Genomic DNA, 20947 nt, shown 5'->3' with positions numbered 1-20947 from the left:
TCTTTAGAAACCCAGAATCGGTAACTGTAGTGAAAGTCAGTTTTGCTTTTATCAGAATAGGCTGGAAGTTTTAATTTAAAAAATAGCAAAAAAATAAGTTTTAAATCTAGATTAACTGTTATCATCTCGAAATTCCTCATTCATAGCTAAAAGTGTTCAGGAACCTTGTGGGTAAATTATACTTCATTGACTCCCAGAAAATTATATTATCATACTGTTAGAATGATCTCGGGTAACTATACTGCCCTTGAAATATGTAAATGATTATTGTAATGTCATCACATCAATTCAACATTTTTTTTTAAATTTGAGGCACAAAACCTTTTAGGCAAAGTTAAAGTGTATGCCTACAATGAATGTTACCATTTTTTTTAAAGAACAATCTTATGAGGGCTACCCCATCAGTAATTTACTTAGAACATCCAGATCCAAAACTGTATTGTATTTTCATTGTATTGCGACTGTATCTATTGCATTGTGAATGACACCTACCAAGAATATTTTGTGAAGCTTAAGTAGTACATAGCAAAACTTTTGAATAATTTCTTGCTTGAGAGTAATTCCACCCCTGAAAGTAAAATTGTCCTTTCCTCTTTATTTTATTTTGTATGCATTTTAAGTCATTTGTTCCTGTTTTATGTTGTATAACATTTATTTTGTACTGAATGCCATTCTCATGCTTGCAAATTGCAGCAGCTCATTGCATGTCATTCCTTATAACATAACTGTAGATTTTCCCTTGGCAGTTCTGCTTTAGATTCTTTTGATTTTTGCTTTTGGTCAGTTGAGTTTTTCCCCCTGATTTCCTGCAGTTTCAAGATGATGATGAAATTATGCAGTCAGACATGGACCGCCCTTCAGAACTGTCTGATATCGCTGAGGAGAGCGAGACAGAATTGTCAGATGAGGTAATTAAGAAAAGTGTAAGGTTAGGTATTGTCTGTCTTCTCATTTGATGGATACACTTTTAAAGAAAGATTTTATCTCTAATGTGTTTTATGTTTGATTGGAATTTTAACTTTTTTAAAGTTACATTGACTCTCAGCTAGTTAAGTAAACTGTAAGTTTGGTGGTGGATGATGGGGTTTTGAGATAACAGAGGTTTGTAAACTTGATTGTGTATTAATAATTGAATTGGCAACATAAATTTTTTGTCATGAAATTGAATGGTGTCATTCAGTGTATATGACTTTTGATTCGTTTAGTAAATTCATAGTGTCGTTCTAGATCTTGCACCGTTGAGTAATTTGAAATTTTGTGCTTCAGGACATGCATGCCGATGGCCATAAGCCTGGCCCGCACCATGGCCTGCCTGGCCCACATGGCCCGCAGGGTATCCACCACACCTCGGGGCCCGCAGGTCTACGGGATAGACTCCTAGGCCGCAGGGGCGCTCCGCCGCCTGGCACCATGACCGACCACCTTGGCCAGACCATCTTGGACCATGAGGACAACTTAAGCGACAAGGAGATCTACCCAGGACAGCAGCCAGGGCAGCAGGGTCCTAATGCCCCCATCCCAGCAATAGGTACGCCATAGAAGTGGCCTCTTTGCGTGTCTCTCAATTCTGGCTCCTTATTGTTGGGTGACTAACATCTGCTGTAGGCCAGAGAGAAACTGAGGGACTTAAGTGTGTTTGTGGCAGCACTGGTTTTGTTGGCTGAGAATGACTTCACTTTTTGCTTCTCTGTCACCACTTTGCTTTGCTTTCATGTTGTTATATATATATATATATATATATATATCCACATCTCATTCAATAAGTAAAAGTTAGGAAATCACAATTAGAAGTGATGAATAGCAAATGTTAGTCCTGAAAGAATTCACTAATTGTAGTGTTACAAATAGAATAAAGTAAGTCCCAAAATTTACAAAATAGTCCTTTACAGTTCACTTTAGAGACTGAACTAGCAGTTTAGTTGAGAAAAATATGCGATTAGCTTCTTTTAACCTATTGCATTGATGAGTTGTACAAATTCTCTCTACTGTAGTAGTCTTGAGTCTGAAATAAAAAGTTCGGATAACTTTGTCTTAGTATTAGACTGACCTGGCATGGTCAATAAATGCCATTTTTTCTTCCCTCCCTCCCCCTCCTCTTTCTTCACTGTGGCAACGGCAGGCCCTGCAAGAAGTGGCTTTGCCAGACTGTCAAACTCTTTGTTCAGTACCCTAGGCCAGTTAAAAGGTAATGAACACTGGTCGTCCATAACATAATGGAGTTTGTACATAGTTATGAATGGATCCCCCAAGCAAAACTTAGACTGTAGCAAGACTTTTCATAGACTTCGTAAGTCGCATTTTTAGTAATATATGTAGTGAACTTCTTTACCAGATATTTTGACATGTAGATGATATCTTCACAATGTTAAATATGTAAATACTTGAGTAGATCTGAGAAGTGTAAATACATATTTAGTCATACTGAGGAATTATCAGGTTTTAGTTGGGTTAGGTTTCGAGTAGGTTAGAAATTTTTAAAGAAAATACTTATTTTTGTAAAAGCAAGGAGCAGGTATTTCAATGTTCACCCAATTTTTCTCCTTGGCAAATATCATTTTTGATAACCAGTGAAAGAATCTGTTGAAAATTTTACGCTGTTTCAATACTTATTTGATCCAAAATACTAGTTATCCCAATTCATAGTGATGCTGCTTTTGGTAAGGTTCCTCCAGACAAGTTCACTCATTTTTCTAGATTAATACTGTGTGTGTCTAAATTGCTTGGTATTGGACCAGATAGGGGAATCTGGTCGAGCAGCATGTGTACAAATTGATTTAATGCTTATCTGATTGGTCTATTGTCTTCAGTTCTAGATTGTCGAGACAGTTGCATGATGACTGACGCAGTATGATAGTACGCTAACAAATTTATCATACAGACTTTTTAGAAATGCTACAAGTTTAGATATACTTAAGTGGACAAAGCCTTACATACAACAGAATACATTTTAGGAGCAAAACCTTTGAGGAATATTTTCTGTATTTGATTACTGCAATAAAACAAGTTCAAGACAGGTACATACTGAATGAATAAAATATAAATTAGTATTATCAGATACCAGATCAAGGGTCATCAGATAATTGCTCTTTATTTAGGGTAAATTATCAGTAATATCTTTAATACATTCCTCAAACATAAGCATCTGAGTTTACTTATGTAAGGAAATTTTTTGTATATCCACATGGGAGTAAGTGGTCTTCTTTAATAACATTTCCAGTCTACTCATAATTCATACTTAAAATCAATTACACGTACCTTACAAACAATCTTTGTCACAGGTCCACTTTGACACTAAACCTGTAACCCTACTGTTTACATATTCTAACACACGGTTACCCACATTGAGGTGGTGCCAGAGGAAAAACAGCAGTCACTGCCTACATACTAAAAGAGCTTTCACAATAGCCACTAGTACTTACATATAAACAGAAGGCTCTCTAGTTGAGTCAACATCCCATACACATACTGCTTCATTCACCTCTTGTTTTGTGCACATTTTTACATCATGGATAGTAGTGCCTTTCCTTTCCAGTACCTCTTTCACTCCATCAATCCAGACTTTTCTCAAGATCTTCTTTCTCTGCCTTTGAAGGTTAAATACTAATTTAGCAGTGTTGAAAGCATACAAAAGAGCAGATAATTTCAATAAGACTACAGATAATGACAGCATCATGCAACATTGAGCACACAAATTCATTTCTGTTTTCACCCTGGTGATGAGTATACAGTGATTTTTCTTATAGTTTTTACTCTTTCATTGTGCTAATTTATTACTTTATAATTAAGAAAAATCTTTAGCATGCAGTCCATAGTTCTTTTTTATTAGAAACTTGAAAAAAATCTGTACATGAACTGCCATCCATATTTTCCTAGAGTTGTGAGATGTGTAAGGTGGCACGCAAACTAATTTTTTATATTTTTGCTGTGTATGTTGACTGTGTAGCACTTTACAAGTACATACATTGAGATTACTCTGACATTAAAATAATCATATTTTCATCAAGGGATCTAATTGATTCCGGTTAATGTAAACTTGGTTTCAGGATTATATCTCACTTTGAAATGATGAGTGAATTAGAATGAATTGTTTTTCGTAGTATTTCTTACATTTGTTTTTAGAATACCTTATCAAACATCAGTACCAGTGAATGAATGAGCCTTTCTTGTCATTGTTCGCTTTAAAATATTAAAAAGTGAGCATCTTTATCCTCAGCGGGAAAAGAGGTTTTGTCACTTTCAGTGTGTGACTGTTTGCCTGACCTTTTTCTACTTTGTGTGTAAGAGTTTGTAAATATGGAAATGCACATTGGAATATATTTTAGCCATCTAGCATATCCATTTTATTAATTTATCTTTTTCATCTATGCATGTTGGATAGGAGCATGCGTGTAAAGTACTGGTGTTGCATTTTCTTTCATTTTGACTTGTAGGTTTGCTTTTGTTTATATTTGTTGATTTTCGTCCCAGAGTTTTAACACCTGAAAAGGATATGAATTGTAAAAACAAGCCAGATGGCTTCATATTTTCCAATATGCTGCAGGCTATTAGTATCAACCAAGAGATGTTTCCTGAATGTTGATGACCTAACTTTATCCCCTTCTAGCTCAAATAGACTGTTTCATTCAAGCAAGCACAAAAGAAGTGCGCAATAGCTCAGTGTTTTGTCAGTGAGGTTCATATCTCGAAAAATGTATCAGGAATACAGTTGAAGAAATAAAATATATACAGTTCCACTGAATGGCCATTGTGGTTCAGGCTTCCCAAGTTTAAGGCATGTTAGGTATATATATCTGAAACAAATGCTTTAGAGTATGCCTTGTGTGGTAAACTTCCATTGAAGCACGTATATCTTTTATGTCACATTTCATATACCAGAACAAGTTGTAATCTGTCAAGAATTTTGAAGTTTACTTATATTTGAAAGACCTAAGAAAATAAAATTTATAGATTCTTGTAAACATCAGATTTTCCTCTTGTTTAAGGTGTGTTTAGAGGAACCACTGTTGGAAGTGATTGTTTATACAAAAGTTGATGCATGATTTTGTGGAATATGGAAGTGAGGCTTGATTTTCAACGGGGTTGTAATATAAAACCTGGCAGTTACATTCCAAAACTACTATAGTACATAACATGTAGAATCCATGGTTTGTTAGATTATAAAGTCAACGGTTGCAGTCAATCATATCATTCAGCCAAATTATTCGGGTATTTTACAGTAGCAGTTACGAGTTTGATCAGAAGTAGCATTGGTTTAGATTTAGATTGAGAGACTGAAAATAGGCTTAGAAATAATGTAAAATGCATAGGCATTAAATACACCTCGCTTTTCATAGGGAGATATCACGCTTGACTTGTAATTAGGTCTTTTGAACAACAACTTGACCTCTGAAAATTGCTGCTGATTTTAGATGTTAATATACTAGTGGCTAAGTGCCACAGTACATCATAATATAAAGTACTGTAACCCAGTATTTGCTACTGGCTTTTATTTAGAGTTAGGGCTTTCAGCATGGATGCTTTCCTTTAGCATTAGAAAATGTGCAAACTAAATTTTATAGTGGTTAAATAGTCACTACGCTGATCAGAAAATTTGCTGTTATGTGGAATATATTTTATGCTAGTTTAACATAATAGATTGATAGTGCTTGTATTGCAAATAAAATGAGTATTAAAATTGACTGATTCAAGATACACACTATTAAAATTGACTGATTCGAGATACACCACTAATTCAAATACGTACGTTATACGCATTAACTAACAGACAGTTTCACATAATTTATGTTAATTTATTCCTTTAGTTAACTTCATTTCCTATCAAAGTTTCTTCTAATGTTACCACATGTTCCATCTCTTGTCAATACAGAAGGTTTCAAACTTTTCATCAAGATTATACCATCATTTTCTCAGAAAAATTATCCATCATGGGAACATAAAATTCATTCCACAGGGAACATCTCACTTTATTATTTGTTCACTTTACTATATGTGGTTCTAGGCTTTTTCACATATTGACTGACTTGTTGACAAAGGCTTGTTGACGTTTAAACTGCAAACTGTACTTCATTCTTGAATAAAACTTTAATCGCTGTTTATGTTAGAACATGTGTTGCATAGTGGGTTGTATGAATTCTGTTAAAACCTTATTGTGATATATTTCAGAATCTGCTTTAGACACCTGTTTTGTGATGCACAGCTTCAAATGTATCATTCCAACTCTTAAATGGCTAAGCTTTGAAGACAAATGACTTATAGTACTTGTAATTTTAATGTGTTTTTATTAGAAATGCATCAAGATTAGTAGATGCAGGACATAATGGTTGTTCGTGCAAAGATGACCACCAGAGGTTTGGCTCAAATATTTTTGTTTGTAAAGAAGGATGGCCTTGAAGGTTTTAATAGCATGGTTATATGACCCCAAGTTTATTGTTTTTTTATCATTATGTAAATGGTTCTCCTATCTCTCTCATAGTGCAATACTTCTTACCCAGAATTTAAGTGGCTTCAAATGTTTTGGCATAATTCTGTTGAAACTACACTAATAGATGTATTTTTATAGCACTCTCTATATCTTCTCTGCTCTGAGTCTTACTAGAGAACTGCATTTTATATACTTTTTCATTTTTTTAGTTCAATTTCATATCTATCCAAGCCTGAACTCTCTCTTTCCCCTTACCAGGCAAAGGCGTCACCCGTGCAAGACGTAAGTACCATTCACTGATTCATGCTTTGGGCTCAAGATTTTTTGAATTTTGGAACTGGAGGAAAAAAGAAACTAACATATAGTCTAACTTGGTTCACTTTATTTTATTACTAACTTGAAGTAGTACAATATTTTTCTTTTTTGTTCATAGGGTCACCTCAAGATTGAAGTTGAGAATATGCACTGTAGTGTTTCATTTCAAAAATGGAATTTGATAAATTACAGATTGCAGTATTGGTAGTATTTAAATTGAAAATTTTCCAGTCATTTGATATGAATGCATGACATTCTTTGGTTATGTTTGAAAATAAACCTAAATTTTAAGGGATGATAGTTTGGGAGTGAGTTGCTTATATTCTCTGAAAAGAAAGGATATATTAATGTGTGTGTTTGGTATGATTAAGTATTTTCCCTTTTTTTCATGCAATGATGAAAAGCATACACATATTTTGCTATCACTGGGACCCAGGGATACCAGATTTTGCCTCTCAAAAAAAAAAAAAAAAAAAAAAAAATATTTTTTAATCCAGATACTCTTTTAAGTTCTGTCCTTCAAGTAGGCTGGTAGATTTTATTTCTACTATTAATGATTGCACTCGTATTGATATATAGAGGGTATGATATATTATAATGAAAAAAGCACTGTTATTGATGTTAGTGATACAATTAGAAACAAACTTTTATGTTCTTGTGCAGTCAGATCACATACAGTACAGTACATTAGAACATAGTGTAGAATTAAGATTTCCCAAAATTGTTTACATTTTTGGTTTTATAGGTAACTGAAATCTTATTGTTTAATGTAGGACCCTAATTCCATGGTAAAAATCTTTTACTAACACAATTTGTCTACAAATGTTAAGTGTTAAATCATTGCCGTATGTCAGTGCATTTGAATTGCAAATGCACTGATTTGACTTGATGAGATGAGTATGTCTGATTCAAATTAATTCTTCTGGTAGCATGTGTATGATGATATACACAGCATGCACATTTGCACAAATAATAATAAAAAAAAGTGAATGATACAATGAATGAACTGGATATGAGCAACTCCTGGTAATGAATAGAAAAGGTTGTTATTCAACCATTTATAAAGAACCGTGCATAGCTCGTTGTAACCTCCCCCCGCCCCCCCGCTCCACATACCAAAAAGCGCTCTGCCTGGTCTTACCTTTATCTACCTAAAATTGGTTTTGTGATGTCATTGAAGCTCCTCTCTATACTTTAGAGTCGTTTTTCTTTTGCTTCATCTTTTTAACTTAATAGTATTTTTCACCTACTATAAGAAGAGATGATCTCTAGTTACCCTTTCTTATCTGTTTGATATTTTCTTGTATTGATTTTTATTTGCTGATTTTGCTCCTTAATCTGTAGATTAAATGAAGGTCTTTGTTGTGGTTTTCCTGTGTTTCCTGTTATGTTTGCCATTATTTATGCTAATTTTTCAATCTGAACTCCTTTCCTTGTAGTATGTTTTAAATTTTTATTCTTAACACCTTGCATGCACAGTGTATGAATTTTTCAGGGTAAATTCTAGTTACATTCAACGGTATTTTTATCATATATACACAGCATTACTCTGAATTCATAGACGTACAGTACTTTTCATAAATTTATTCCTTCTTGTCAGTCTTCATTTGTAATTCTTAGTTTGTTCATGAAACTTACCTGTCAGATATATATATAGCTGTATTTTCCGAAGTCCGACAGAAATTAAAAAACTTACGACACACGTAGTGGGAGTCAGGTGGTTTAGTACCCATTCCGCCGCTGGGAGGCGGGTATCAGGAATCATCCCATTTTCTATTCATAATTTTTCTGTCGTCCGGTGTTGTAAACACAGTTTTCAGCAACCTCCGTCTTGAATTTAGGAAATTGGCTACTATAAGTACCCCTTTTTGATTTTTTGGTATCTTGACTTTTGGATCGGTGGCTAGGCACACGTTAATTGTGGATTTGATTGATTTTGGCTTGATTTCTCTTTAAATAAGATGTCTGGTTCTAGTTCGGCTAGCGCCAGGTTTTGTACCAAGAGTGATTGTCGAGGTAGGCTACTGAAAGCATCAGTAGACCCTCATACTTTGTGTAAGAGTTGCAGAGAGCATGATTGTATGTATGAAAGTCGCTGCAAAGAATGTGAGTGTCTTTCTGATTCTGGATGGAGAGCGTATGAGTCCTATCTGCGTAAGCTTGAACGGGATAGGTTAAGGAGGTCTTCCTCCAGGAGCGTTTCAGGTAAACGTCAGGAAGTTCATGTTTCTCCTACTAACCCTCCTTTAATCACTACTCCTAACCCTGTAGTGTTGCCTTCGGGGCCCTGAAACAGTGTCTGTGGAGGTATACCCTTACACTTATCTTAGAGTCGATTCGTAATTTAGAATCTAAAGTGCTCGCCTTAGAAGGCAAAAGTGAAGGTGCAAAGTGTAGTGACAGTGCTCCTTCGTTGGTGGAGGGTGCGTCAGATCGGCCCCATTTCGCCTCTAGGCCTAGACCGCTGCGCCGGACTCCCAGGTTTCAGGGAGAGGGCATGTCGAAAGCCGCAGGAGGGTACGGGGAACGCCCACCGATCTGACGTGCCTTCGGCAGTATCTGTTGACGTTACACAGACTGCCAAGGAGCGTGCACGTGCACGCCTCCTGAAAGAGTGTTTCTCTTCTTCAGAGGCTTCCTCCCCGCACAAGGGGTGGAGCTCTCATTCTATTTCACGCCCGCTGAAAAGGAGCGTTGGTGATCGTGACGCTTCACGTCCAGTTTTGCCTCTCGAGAGGCGATCATCGCCTGAGAGTGTGTTCGCAGCCTTCCCGCCACAGAAAAAGCGTAAGGAGTCATCGGATGATGACTTTGTTGAGCGCCCCAGTCGCTCTCGAGCGCGTGCTACGGCAGTTTCTGGGAGAAGGAAGAAGGCGTCCCCTTGCCCCTCGTCTTCTCACAGGATCAGCCCGTCACCTGACAAGGAATCCTCTCCTACTGAGAAGATCCTGCGCTCTTTGCAGCAACAGCTTGCTGATGCTCTTGCTAAGAAAGGGACGCAACCACGTCCCAGGAGGAAGGGATGACCGTTTCTACCTGTGAAGAGATACTAGAAGGTCTCCCTCTCCCTCTCCTCGCTCGTCTATCTCTCCACTTTCTTCGCCTGCTAGAGTTCGTGCGACTCCCCAGCGGCTCTCTGGAGGACGTGAAGAGGATTTTGCTCGCTCTGCGCATGAGCGGTATTACCCGCTAGTAAGCTTGCGGTGCGAGAGCTCGATACTTGCGTGAACGCTTCGGTGCAAGTTCACGTTCCTGACGCTCGGTCGGAAGCCAAGCGAACGCCAGCGGAAGCAGAGCGCGCACGAGATGTTAAGCGCAGCTTTAGTAAATGTCATTCGCACCCCAGTGGACGCCAAGCGTGCGCCAGCGGACGCCAGCAGCGCGCGAGTGGACGCCCAATCCCCCCGCGCTAGTTGCAGCCAGGCGTGCGCCAGTGGACGCCAGTTATGTGCCAGTGGACGCCAGTTATGTGCCAGTGGACGCCAGGTGGACGCCAGGTGTGCGCCAGTGGACGCCAGGTGTGCGCCGGCGGACGCTCGGGTGGACGAAGATGTGGATTTTCGTCGCCTCCCACCTGTTTGTGATGAGACTTTGCAAGTTACTTCGGGTCTTAGAGATACGACCGGAGTTTCTATTGAGTCAGCTTTGCCTTCCACTTCACAGCAACGCGCCTCTTGGAAACTTAGACCAGATAGTCTTGGTCCAGCCTTATTTCCTCCAACTTCACCTGTGTCGGAAGCAGAGGTTAGCGACGCTTCGGTTGAAGTGGATGATGAGAAACTTTGGCGGCAGTCTCTTCCGACTACCAGGTTTTGACCACCCGCCTTCTTCAATCAGATTTGGAGAGACGTTTCACCCGGAAGCTCCTCGCTCTCCTCCTTCACAACTTTCTTCTTCCAAGATCAACAAGGTCTCGGCATTCGTCAGAATGAAGAAGTCCCTTTCAACTAAGAGGGCTCTTCGTAAGGTCCATGACTGGATGGAGAAAAGGAAGTCTCAGGGAAAGACTTCTTTTGCCGATTTAGACCCTGCCACCTTCGAGGACGTTAGTGGGAAGGCTGGCATTTGGTATGAAACGGGAGAAGACGTAGTTATTAGACTTCCCTCGTCAGCTCAAGGAGACTTCGCTAGCATTGTGGATGCCTCGAGGAGGTCTCACCTGTCCTCTTCGAAAGTTTCCTGGTCTACTACGGAAATGGACTACCACCTTAAAGGCCTCTTTCGGACGTTAGAGGTCTTCAACTTTCTAGATTGGTGTTTGGGAGTTCTGGATGCCAAGTCTAGGAGTTCCGACTCGATTAGTCTGGGGGAGCTGTCCAGCGTAATGTCGTGTATGGACAAGGCCGTCAGAGATGGTTCGGAGGAGCTTACAGCTCACTTTTGCACAGGGCTCTTGAAGAAGAGATCCCTGTTTTGCAATTTTACAGCTAAATCTGCCTCTCCGTCACAAAAAGCAGATTTGCTCTTCGCTCCTTTTTCCGATCATCTCTTCCCCCAGGCTATGGTAAAAGACATTGCGACCAGCCTACAGGAGAAGGCCACGCAAGATCTCCTCGCACAATCTTCAAGGAGACCTGCGGTTCCTTCGTCCTCGGGAGTTTCGATTCTCAAGAAATCGAAGCCCTTTCGAGGGTATGTTCTTCTCGAGACCAGCCCTCGAGGAAGAGGCACTTCCGAGAGGCAGAGCCACTGCGCTTGCCAAGAACAAGAAGTGAAGCAGAAGTCCTTCAGTCACGGTTGGAGCCAGGCTTCAGCTTTTTGCGCAAGCCTGGGAAGAGAGAGGTGCGGAGACAAATGGTCCTTGGACATCTTAAAGAAGGGTTACCGGATCCCGTTCCTGAAACCACCCCCGCTGTCAACGACACCCAGGGACATGTCTCCTTCCTATCGGGGAGAAAAGCAACAAGTGCTTTACGATCTGTTAGATCAGATGATCGTGAAACACGCCGTAGAACAGGTCTCCGACTTGAATTCCCCCGGATTTTACAACAGACTGTTCCTGGTGCCAAAGCAGTCTGGGGAATGGCGACCGGTACTCGATGTCAGCAACCTGAACCTCTTTGTCATCAAGCAGAGGTTCAAGATGGAGACGCCTCAGTCAGTGATGGGAGCCTTAAGACCGGGGGATTGGATGGCTTCACTAGATCTCCAGGACGCGTATTTCCACGTCCCCATCCACCCCCAGTCCAGGAAATACCTGCGGTTTGTCCTGAAAGGAAAAGTGTTTCAATTCAGGGCTCTCTGCTTTGGACTCAGCACTGCTCCCATGGTATTCACCCTACTGATGAAGAACATTGCGAGGTGGCTTCATCTTTCCAATGTCAGGATCTCTCTCTACCTGGACGACTGGCTCGTACGAGCCTCCTCGAAAGACCGGTGTCTGGAGGACCCTTCACACGACTTTGTCGTTAACGAAGTCCCTGGGGCTTCTGGTGAACCTCGAAAAGTCACATCTGACCCCTTCTCAGTCTTTAGTCTATCTGGGGATTCAGATGGACTCAGTGGCTTTTCGGGCTTTTCCGTCCCAGGGGCGACAACTAGATTGCCTAAGCAAAGTGTCAACCTTTCTGGGGAAGGAATCATGCTCGGTGAGGGAATGGATGAGTCTGCTGGGACCATTTCCTCACTGGAGAAGTTTGTTTCCTAGGGAGGTTGCACCTCAGACCTCTTCAATCTTCCTTGCCGACAATTGGAAGCACCAAAACACTTTGGATTTGATTCTGGTATTATCAGAAGAGGTAAAGGAACATCTAAGATGGTGGACCGTCCCTTTGAAGCTCGCAGAGGGTCTTTCCCTCAAGCTTCAGAACCCCGACCTAGTGTTTTCCGACGCGTCTTCCACGGGGTGGGGAGCAACACTGGGGGGGGAGGAAGTGTCAGGCACCTGGAGAGGGGAACAGGTGTCCTGGCACATAAACCTCAAGGAGCTGGCAGCAGTTCATCTGGCGCTCCAGTTCTTTCAGAACGAAGTCTCCGGCAATGTGGTGCAGATCAACTCGGACAACACCACAGCCCTGGCGTACCTCAAGAAACAAGGGAGGAACCCACTCTCGATCCCTGTTCTTCCTTGCGAAGGAGATCCTGTTATGGGCGAAGGCACACGACCGTCTCTATCCTGACGAGATTCATATCAGGGGTAGAAAACGTCCGTGCAAGATCTGCTCAGTCGAACAAGGTCAACTTCTGCCGATGGAGTGGACCCTTCATCAGGAAGTATGCCAGAGGTTGTGGAAGTTATGGGGATGTCCTCTCGTAGACATCTTCGCAACTTCCAGGACAACGAGACTCCCGCTGTACTGCTCACCAGTTCTAGACCCAGGAGCAGTAGCAGTAGACGCCCTTCTTTGGGGACTGGACGGGACTAGACGTATATGCCTTTCCCCCGTTCAAGGTCCTAGGGGAAGTAATAAGGAAATTCGCGGCATCAGAGGGAACGAGGATGACTCTCATCGCCCCCTTCTGGCCATGGACCGACTGGTTCACAGAGGTCATTTCCTTTTTTCTTTAGGTAGACTTTCCGAGGACTCTGCCTCCAAGGATAGATCTACTCAAACAGCCCCACTTCGAGAGGTATCACAAAAACCTCCCCGCTCTGAGTCTGACTGCGTTTCAGACTATCCAGAAGTTGGCCAGAGCGAGGGTTTTTTCAAGACCTGTGGCGAAAGCAATCGCAACGGCAAGAAGACCTTCTTCTATTGCCGTATACCAATCCAAGTGGGCTGTTTTCCGGAGCTGGTGCAGGAAGAAAGGCATTTCCTCCACCTCTACCTCTGTGAGCCAGATCGCAGACTTCCTTCTCTATTTGAGAAATGAAGTTCGCTTAGCGGTGCCTACGATAAAAGGCTACAGAAGTGTGCTTTCTGTAGTCTTTAGGCACAGAGGACTGGACTTAGCCAACAACAGAGACCTTCATGATCTTCTGAAGTCTTTCGAGACTTCAAAGGTACCTCAACCAAGAGTCCCTTCTTGGAAACTTAGACATTGTTCTAAAGTTTTTGATGTCCAGTAATTTTGAACCTCTCAACTTAGCTTCGCTTAGAAACCTTACAAGGAAGACACTTTTTCTAACTGCTCTGGCGACGGCGAAGAGAGTTAGTGAGATCCAGGCTATAAGCAAGCATGTTGGGTTTAAGAACTCTGATGCTGTTTGTTCTTTAAGCCCTATGTTCTTAGCAAAGAACGAAACCCGTCCAACGGCCCTTGGCCCAAGACATTTGAAATCAAGGGTTTGACAGAGATCGTGGGTAATGAGCCAGAGAGAGTCCTGTGCCCTGTCAGGGCTCTCAAATTCTATTTAGACAGAACGAAGGACTGTAGAAGGACCTTCGGGCAACTTGTGGTGCTCGGTTAAGAAGCCCGATCTTCCCATGTCAAAGAACGCGCTTTCTTTCTTCTTGAGAGACACCATTAAGGAAGCTCATTCCACATGTAGTGATAGGGACATGAAGCTTTTAAAAGTGAATGCCCACGAGGTGAGGGCTATTTCGACCTCGATAGCTTTTCACAGAAATATGGCACTCAGTGACATTTTGAGTGCCACATATTGGCGGAGCAACTCGGTGTTCGCTTCACACTACCTCCCGCGGGAGGTGAAAGCGACATACGAACATTGCTCGTCGCTTGGACCATACGTCGCTGCAGACACTGTTTTGGGGGCAGGAGGTAGCACTCATCCTTTCCTTTAGTGGTTAGGTGAGCTTTTAATTGTGTGTATATTTTGGTTGTGGGGTTGACCGCCCGAGGCGGATCTCCCTTCTTTAGTCTAGTTTAGTGGTATACCTTTGGTAGACTAGGCCAGGTGGTTTTTTACTTCGTTGCCCTCATTGTATGGTCAATGGTCTAGTCACATCGTGGTCAGGCCCCCGTTGACAGATCATCTTGAGTGCACCAGCTATATAGGTCTCTACCTCCGCTGGCAACTCTAGTAGCACAAGCAGACTTACGCGGCAGTAACCACGAAGTCAGCTATGCTAACAGGTAAGGAATCAAGATATCATTTTATATGCATATATATGTTTCTAAAATCTCTTTCTGTCTACTCCCACCACCAAAGGTGGGATTCAGCTATATATATATCTGACAGGTAAGTTTCATGAACAAAATGATATTGTAATGATACAATTAAGTTTGTTCATACTTACCTGGCAGATATATATAATTAAGTACCCACCCACCTCCCCTCAGGAGACAGTGGAAATAAAAATTATGAATAGAAAATGGGAATGATTCCTGATACCCCGCCGCCTACCCAGCGGCGGAATGGGTACTAACCACCTGACTCCCACTACGTGTGTCGTAAGTTTTTTAATTTCTGTCGGACTTCGGAAAATACAGCTATATATATATCTGCCAGGTAAGTATGAACAAACTTAATTGTATCATTACAATATCATTTTTAGTACTGGGAATTTTTTTTTATACAAATTATTGTTTTGAATTACTCTCCTATCATAGGTGAGATTTAATAATCAAAATGATGATCTAGAAATTGTAATTCATATTCTGTAATACAAGAATAAATTTTGATAACCACGAATATAGGATGTCAATTTTGAAAATGGAAATGATGCTCCATTTATTGTCTACACTTGTTGCAGATTGCAAGCCTAATTGCTTGTTTTACAAAGCAACAAATTTTTTTCCCACACTTAGCTACCCACTTTTGAATTTATTTTCATGGCATTGTGTTTGGAAATTCTCATTAGTGAGTACTAGTTTAAATTTTGATTATAACGTTAAAATTGTCACAACAGGTAATTTTATTTTCATGATAATTCAGATATCCTTCCTGGAGATAAAGAAAAATTAAATTATAGAAAACAGAAATAAGGTAGATTTGTAAAAACTGAGTACCGTATAGTATCTTGTGTCTGTGGCAGATTATAATTATTTGTAAGCAGGATCAGTTTTGTTTTCTGTCTCTATATAAAGTTATTTTGTCCTGAAAAATAGATGTTAAAAACTGACCACTAGTAATTTTGGTAACTTTGGTTTTATATAAGTAACTTACCAAGTAATTACATAGCTATTAGTTTCAGACTATCGCTGCAACTTAAATTCAAAATTCACACTAGCGCTTCAGTTGTTTTAGTGTAGATGACTAGCCCCACCCATTAAGGGAATACAGGAATAATTTAGCAGAACGTCATTCTTTAACCCGTTTCTGCCAGTCTTGATGTAAATATTGGATCTTTGCGGCAGCTTTTTTCCTTATTTGCAGGTTTTCTAACCGGATTTTGGTGTTGTATTATCACTGATTTCGAGTAGCCTTCAAGCTTATAGCTTTCAGGATCAATATTTTATTGTTTTTTTATTAAGATCTGATTTAGGTTTATCATATTTCACTATAGTAGCGAATTTACAATCGATTGTTTAACTTTCCTTTACCGAGTAGCGTAAAAAAGGTAAACATTGTGTTCACTAGCGAACCAATATTTTCGTTAATGAAATACATAGTACTTGCAACTCTTAGATAATGTTTAATAGGAATTGATATGTATGGGGTATTCTGTGTACCCCAAAACAATTATCAGTAAAGAACTAATTAAATATCTTATCAAACTATCCTTTGCAGATAGCAGATAACTGTAAGGGCAGAATTTAGTAAGAGAATTGTGCTTTGATTTTGATTGCAGTGTTTGTGGATGATTGACAGTTGAAATTGGTTCCAAGCTCCCAGTAGTGCTCGTCATCTTCCGAATTCTTAGCTTTTGAGCTACTGGCTTGCCTGGCACCCAGCTCACCCACCATCATCTGTCATCTTGCATCAGCTCTCCCCCATCTAGTTTTCTCCCCTGCTACTACCCCTCATATTTTTTATCCACTTGCTCCTTTGCTTTCTTCCTGTGCCTTTGCCAGTCTGGTGTCAGGGTTAACAAAAAATTAACCTTGTAATAGTGAAGTGTCGTGCAGTGGAGGAGGCGATGGCTTGTCCCGCCAGCGCTCCTAGACAAAGGTCCCTGCCAGTCTCCCATAAACCCGGGCAGAGGCATACTGGAAGTCCAGGAAGGTTGGTGGGGTTTGCCCACAGGTAGTTGGACCCTCAGTCAAGCATCTAGTAGCACCTGAGTGGTCAGTATCCAAGCTCCCAACATCCAAGCGCCCATTGTCCACCTGTGTCCATGCATCTACGCACCAGTTGTCAAGTATTGAGCGCCACAATCCAGGTGCCAAACACCGCCTCTCCAGTATGAGACTATACAAACCACTCATAAGCATTTTGTTTCTCTTCAGTTTATTCCACCCTCACCTATAAGCTCAAGGTGAGCCGACACTGCTTCCTTTTCAGCGACAATTAGTACTGCTTCAGAGTCCTGCCTTTTGCGGACAGGGAGTTTTGTGTCCTGAATTTATGAGCTTGTTGAGGGAAGCTTCCACCCCTGACATTTTTCTTTGTCCTTCAAGAAATCTCTCTGGAAGTTGGGTATTTGACTTTCATTGGAAAGGGAGCAAGACAAGTGTCTTTTGTCTTTCCTCCCTCTGGTGCTTCGTCAGTATAGCCACACAGTCGCAACCAGCCTACAATTCCTCTCAAATCTCGAAATTGATCGGCCTTTCCATCTACAAGAGAATCAATCTTTCAGATGGTCCACCAATTTCTAGCCCCTTTTCTTACTCGGAACATTAGTGGATAAGTCTACTGGGGACTCATATTCAAGTTTGACAGCTTCATTGGAAGGTTTTACATTTTTCCTTTGTTTTCAACCAGCTCTGAGGTTTATGGCACAGACAGTAAGTACCATAACGTTTTTGGTACTTCATGGCCGCTGAAGATTCACGCACATGGCACTTGCCATTCTCAGTTTCTGTCATGCAGTAAGGAGGCTAGCCTCATCTCAAAGTCTTCCTGCAGTTTTGCTGAGGTTTCATTGATCTCTCCTCAGGTTCATCTTCCTTGGAATGACGAGATCTTCTCTCCTGAGCATTCTTTTGTTGAAAGACCTTTCTTGGACTCCAATTAAGAAAAGTAAGCACCATGATCCCTCTAGAACCAGCGCTTCTTAGCGGCGCCAGTTCCCAAATGCCTGGAATCATTTTCCAATTCCTGAACTCCTGCCAATGGAAGCCTAGCTCCCGCTCACAGACTATTTTTTCTGTTTAGAGTATTGTGTCAGACTGCAGGAAAATTTGACACACATGGTTTTGAACAGGCCTCTGTTATCCCATGACCAGATTTATTGTACCAGACTGCAAGAAAATTTGTCACACCTGGTTTTGGAGAGGCCTCTGTTATCCCATGACCAGGTTTATTTTGTCAGACTGCAAGAAAATTTTTTACACCTGGTTTTGGACAGGCCTCTGTTATAGATTTTTCAAGCTTTATAAACATGCCAGGTATTAGTTCTGCCGTGTACAGTTTCATGTGTCATTGAGTCCACACAACTGTTATCAAGTCCAATAAGAAGTCAACCCTGTATGGATGTCCTTGTGTCCACACAACTTCAAGGATCAGCAGGGTTGGCTACTAGTCCGCTCAGTTGTCTGCGAGTCTGCATGATTATCTGCAAGTTCACTCCATTGCTTGCAAACCTGCAGAATCATCAGCAAGTCTGCATAGCCCACATGCTCCCTTCTCTAGCTCTCTTCGATTAAGATGGAGTTCAAGACGGAGACCAACCAAACAGTCTATTAGTCCTCTCTCTCTTAAATTTGTCTTCTTTTTCTGGCCTTGATCAACAGTTTTATCCTGAATATGTCTATGTATCCCAGGACGACTGATATTTGTCTCCCCCTTGAAGGGAAAAGCTCTAAGAAGACCAACTGGGACAGGAAATCACAGCCAGACACTGGTTTTTCCCTTTAGTCCTGGATTTAAGTCGGACCTGCAGTAGTGGCTGTGCGAACTTAGACTTCGGATGGGATCAATGTCCCTTCTTCCTCTAAGACTGAACTTAGTATTCTACTCAGCGCCATAATCTAGATTGATGAGTCTGCTCAAGGAACCAGGAAGTTTCTGGGTTGTGTCCCTGGAAGAACAGAGCTTGCACATCTTTGTCAGAGAGCTGGAAATAATTTGTTCAGGGCTTCAGTGCTTCACAACCCTTTTCCACATCTAGACTGTGGTGTAATTTATTTAGACAAGACCACAGTCCTAACCTTATTACGTTAGGGAGACACTCTCATTCATGTTCTCCTCTACCAAAGAGTGAGAGAGCTTTTACTGTGGACGTGACAACCGCCGATTTTCGAGGAATTAACAATTTTTAGTTATTGATGGGTTTGGACTAGATAATGTATGAATTAACAGGTCTTGAAGTATTATTGCAAAAAAAATTTGCAAAAAAAAAAAAAACTTTTTTTGTTGGTTTTTTACAAATTTGTTAGCCGCATTTACCAGCCTGTGAGTGGCATTGAGTAAAAAATTTCAAAATTTCTAAATGATTTTTTAGGTTGAGGTGAGAAATATACTTTACTTTCCTGCCAAAATATACATTATCTACGATCAAGACTTGCTCTTTTAAAAAATATCATACCGCAGTAAATGTGCATCTGTGTATCTCGATATCACCCTGTGAGCGACAAATTGTCTGTATGACTTGCCAATTCCGGATAGAGAAAGTGAGAAATTTACTTTAGTATCCCACGAAAACTAACAATTTTCAAAGATACGGCTGCTCGTTCGCTAAATAAAATGTCAAATCAAAGCATGTACATATACATCTGTGTATCTCAATATTTTGAACACACCATAATTGTATTATAGATATATCATGCCAACTATTATACATATAATATTTTTTATTTCTTAGCATATTTCTACTGTGTATTTTCAGAAATATAAGATTATATTTGTGTAGGTAACAGTTCCTGACCCATCAGGTTTAAACATCTCATATCCGAGTGTGGTGGTCTTGGTCCAAGTGATATGTATTTCTAGTGACGCATTTCCCTTTCAGATTTTCGTAGTATAGTCAGTTCATACAATGCAATAAGCAAGAGAAGCACCACCCTTATGAGAGAGGAATGTCAACGGTGTGTGTTAAGTGGGATATAAAGAGATGCACCCAAACAAATGGGCAACATTTCTCCTGGGATAGCAACAGCCAACAGTACCAGAACTCACAGATCTAGGTAAGGGATGGTAGATCTAGGGTACTTATCCGCGGCGGCCTAGACTATGGCAGTTGCGGTTTTTCTGTGCAGTTTTAATTACTGAACAAGAATTTTAAGTAATATTTATTCGGACGACTGTAATTAAACCCCAGGGGCCAATGTTAATACGGCGAAATACATTGGACGCCCCAATCCCTAGTGGATATCGTATCCGCGGTTATGTTCCTTGCAGTCCGTGCGGACTGCTTCTGTAGAAATACAGCCTCTCCAATATTTGAACGGAAAACATGGAAGTTGGTAGCGTATAATATATATGTTATGAAGAAAACTGTAAATTGATACCATAGGTATACTGTTCTAGGTTATGAAGAAAACTTTTGAGGCGAGTGTAGAAAAAACAGGTGTTTCCGGAATACCATTCTTGGGCAGGTAGTAACCTGACTTTACCATCATGTATATAAATAATATTTATATTGGTAATATTATATATATATATATATATACCCCTAATATATAATATATATATATATGTATGACTAATATATATATACCCTATAATATATATATATATATATATATATAGATATTATATATATATATCATATATATATATATATATATATGACAGTGGTCCCCATCGTATTCGCGGGGGATGCGTACCAGACCCCCCCGCCCCCCTTGAATAGTTAAAACCAGCGAATGTTTGGAACCCCCATAAAATGCTAAAAACAGCCTATTTTGTTAGTTAAAACTCAAGAAAAACCCACTAAAAATGTTCCTACTTGGTTTTTTTAATAGTTTTATCACAAAAAGTGCATTTTATGATGAAATTCATAAAAAAACCCAGGAATTTATGGATATTTATCATAGAAAAATACCGCGAATGCGCGAATTTTCCGCGAATAATGCAGGGAAATGTTCCCGAGAGAAATCCGCGAATGTGTGAGTCTGCGAATCTGGAGAACGCGAATACGGGGGGTCCACTGTATATATATATATATACAGTGGTCCCTGTATTTGCAGGGATGCATACCAGATCCCCCCCCCCCCATGTGAATAGTTAGAACCCGCGAATAGTTGGAACCCCTATAATAATGCTTAAAACCTCCTGTTTTGGTAGTTAAAACTTAAGAAAAACCCACTCAAAATTTTTATACC

The 20947-nt window shown here is 40.4% G+C and overlaps 1 protein-coding gene across 1 annotated transcript in view; it reads left to right on the top strand.

Moving 5' to 3' along the window:
* The window catches only part of LOC135210214 (uncharacterized), a 462528-nt gene that overhangs the window by 351158 nt on the left and 90423 nt on the right, over positions 1-20947 (top strand). Inside the window, exons 31-34 of the mRNA XM_064243050.1 lie at positions 813-908; positions 1267-1528; positions 2120-2185; positions 6680-6703. Coding sequence (XP_064099120.1) covers positions 813-908; positions 1267-1528; positions 2120-2185; positions 6680-6703 — 448 coding nt within the window. The remainder of the gene's footprint in view (positions 1-812; positions 909-1266; positions 1529-2119; positions 2186-6679; positions 6704-20947) is intronic.

The sequence above is a fragment of the Macrobrachium nipponense genome, chromosome 39, assembly GCF_015104395.2.
Source record: "Macrobrachium nipponense isolate FS-2020 chromosome 39, ASM1510439v2, whole genome shotgun sequence".
NCBI classification, from domain to species: Eukaryota; Metazoa; Arthropoda; class Malacostraca; order Decapoda; family Palaemonidae; genus Macrobrachium; species Macrobrachium nipponense.
This window is presented reverse-complemented; position numbering and strand designations above follow the sequence as displayed.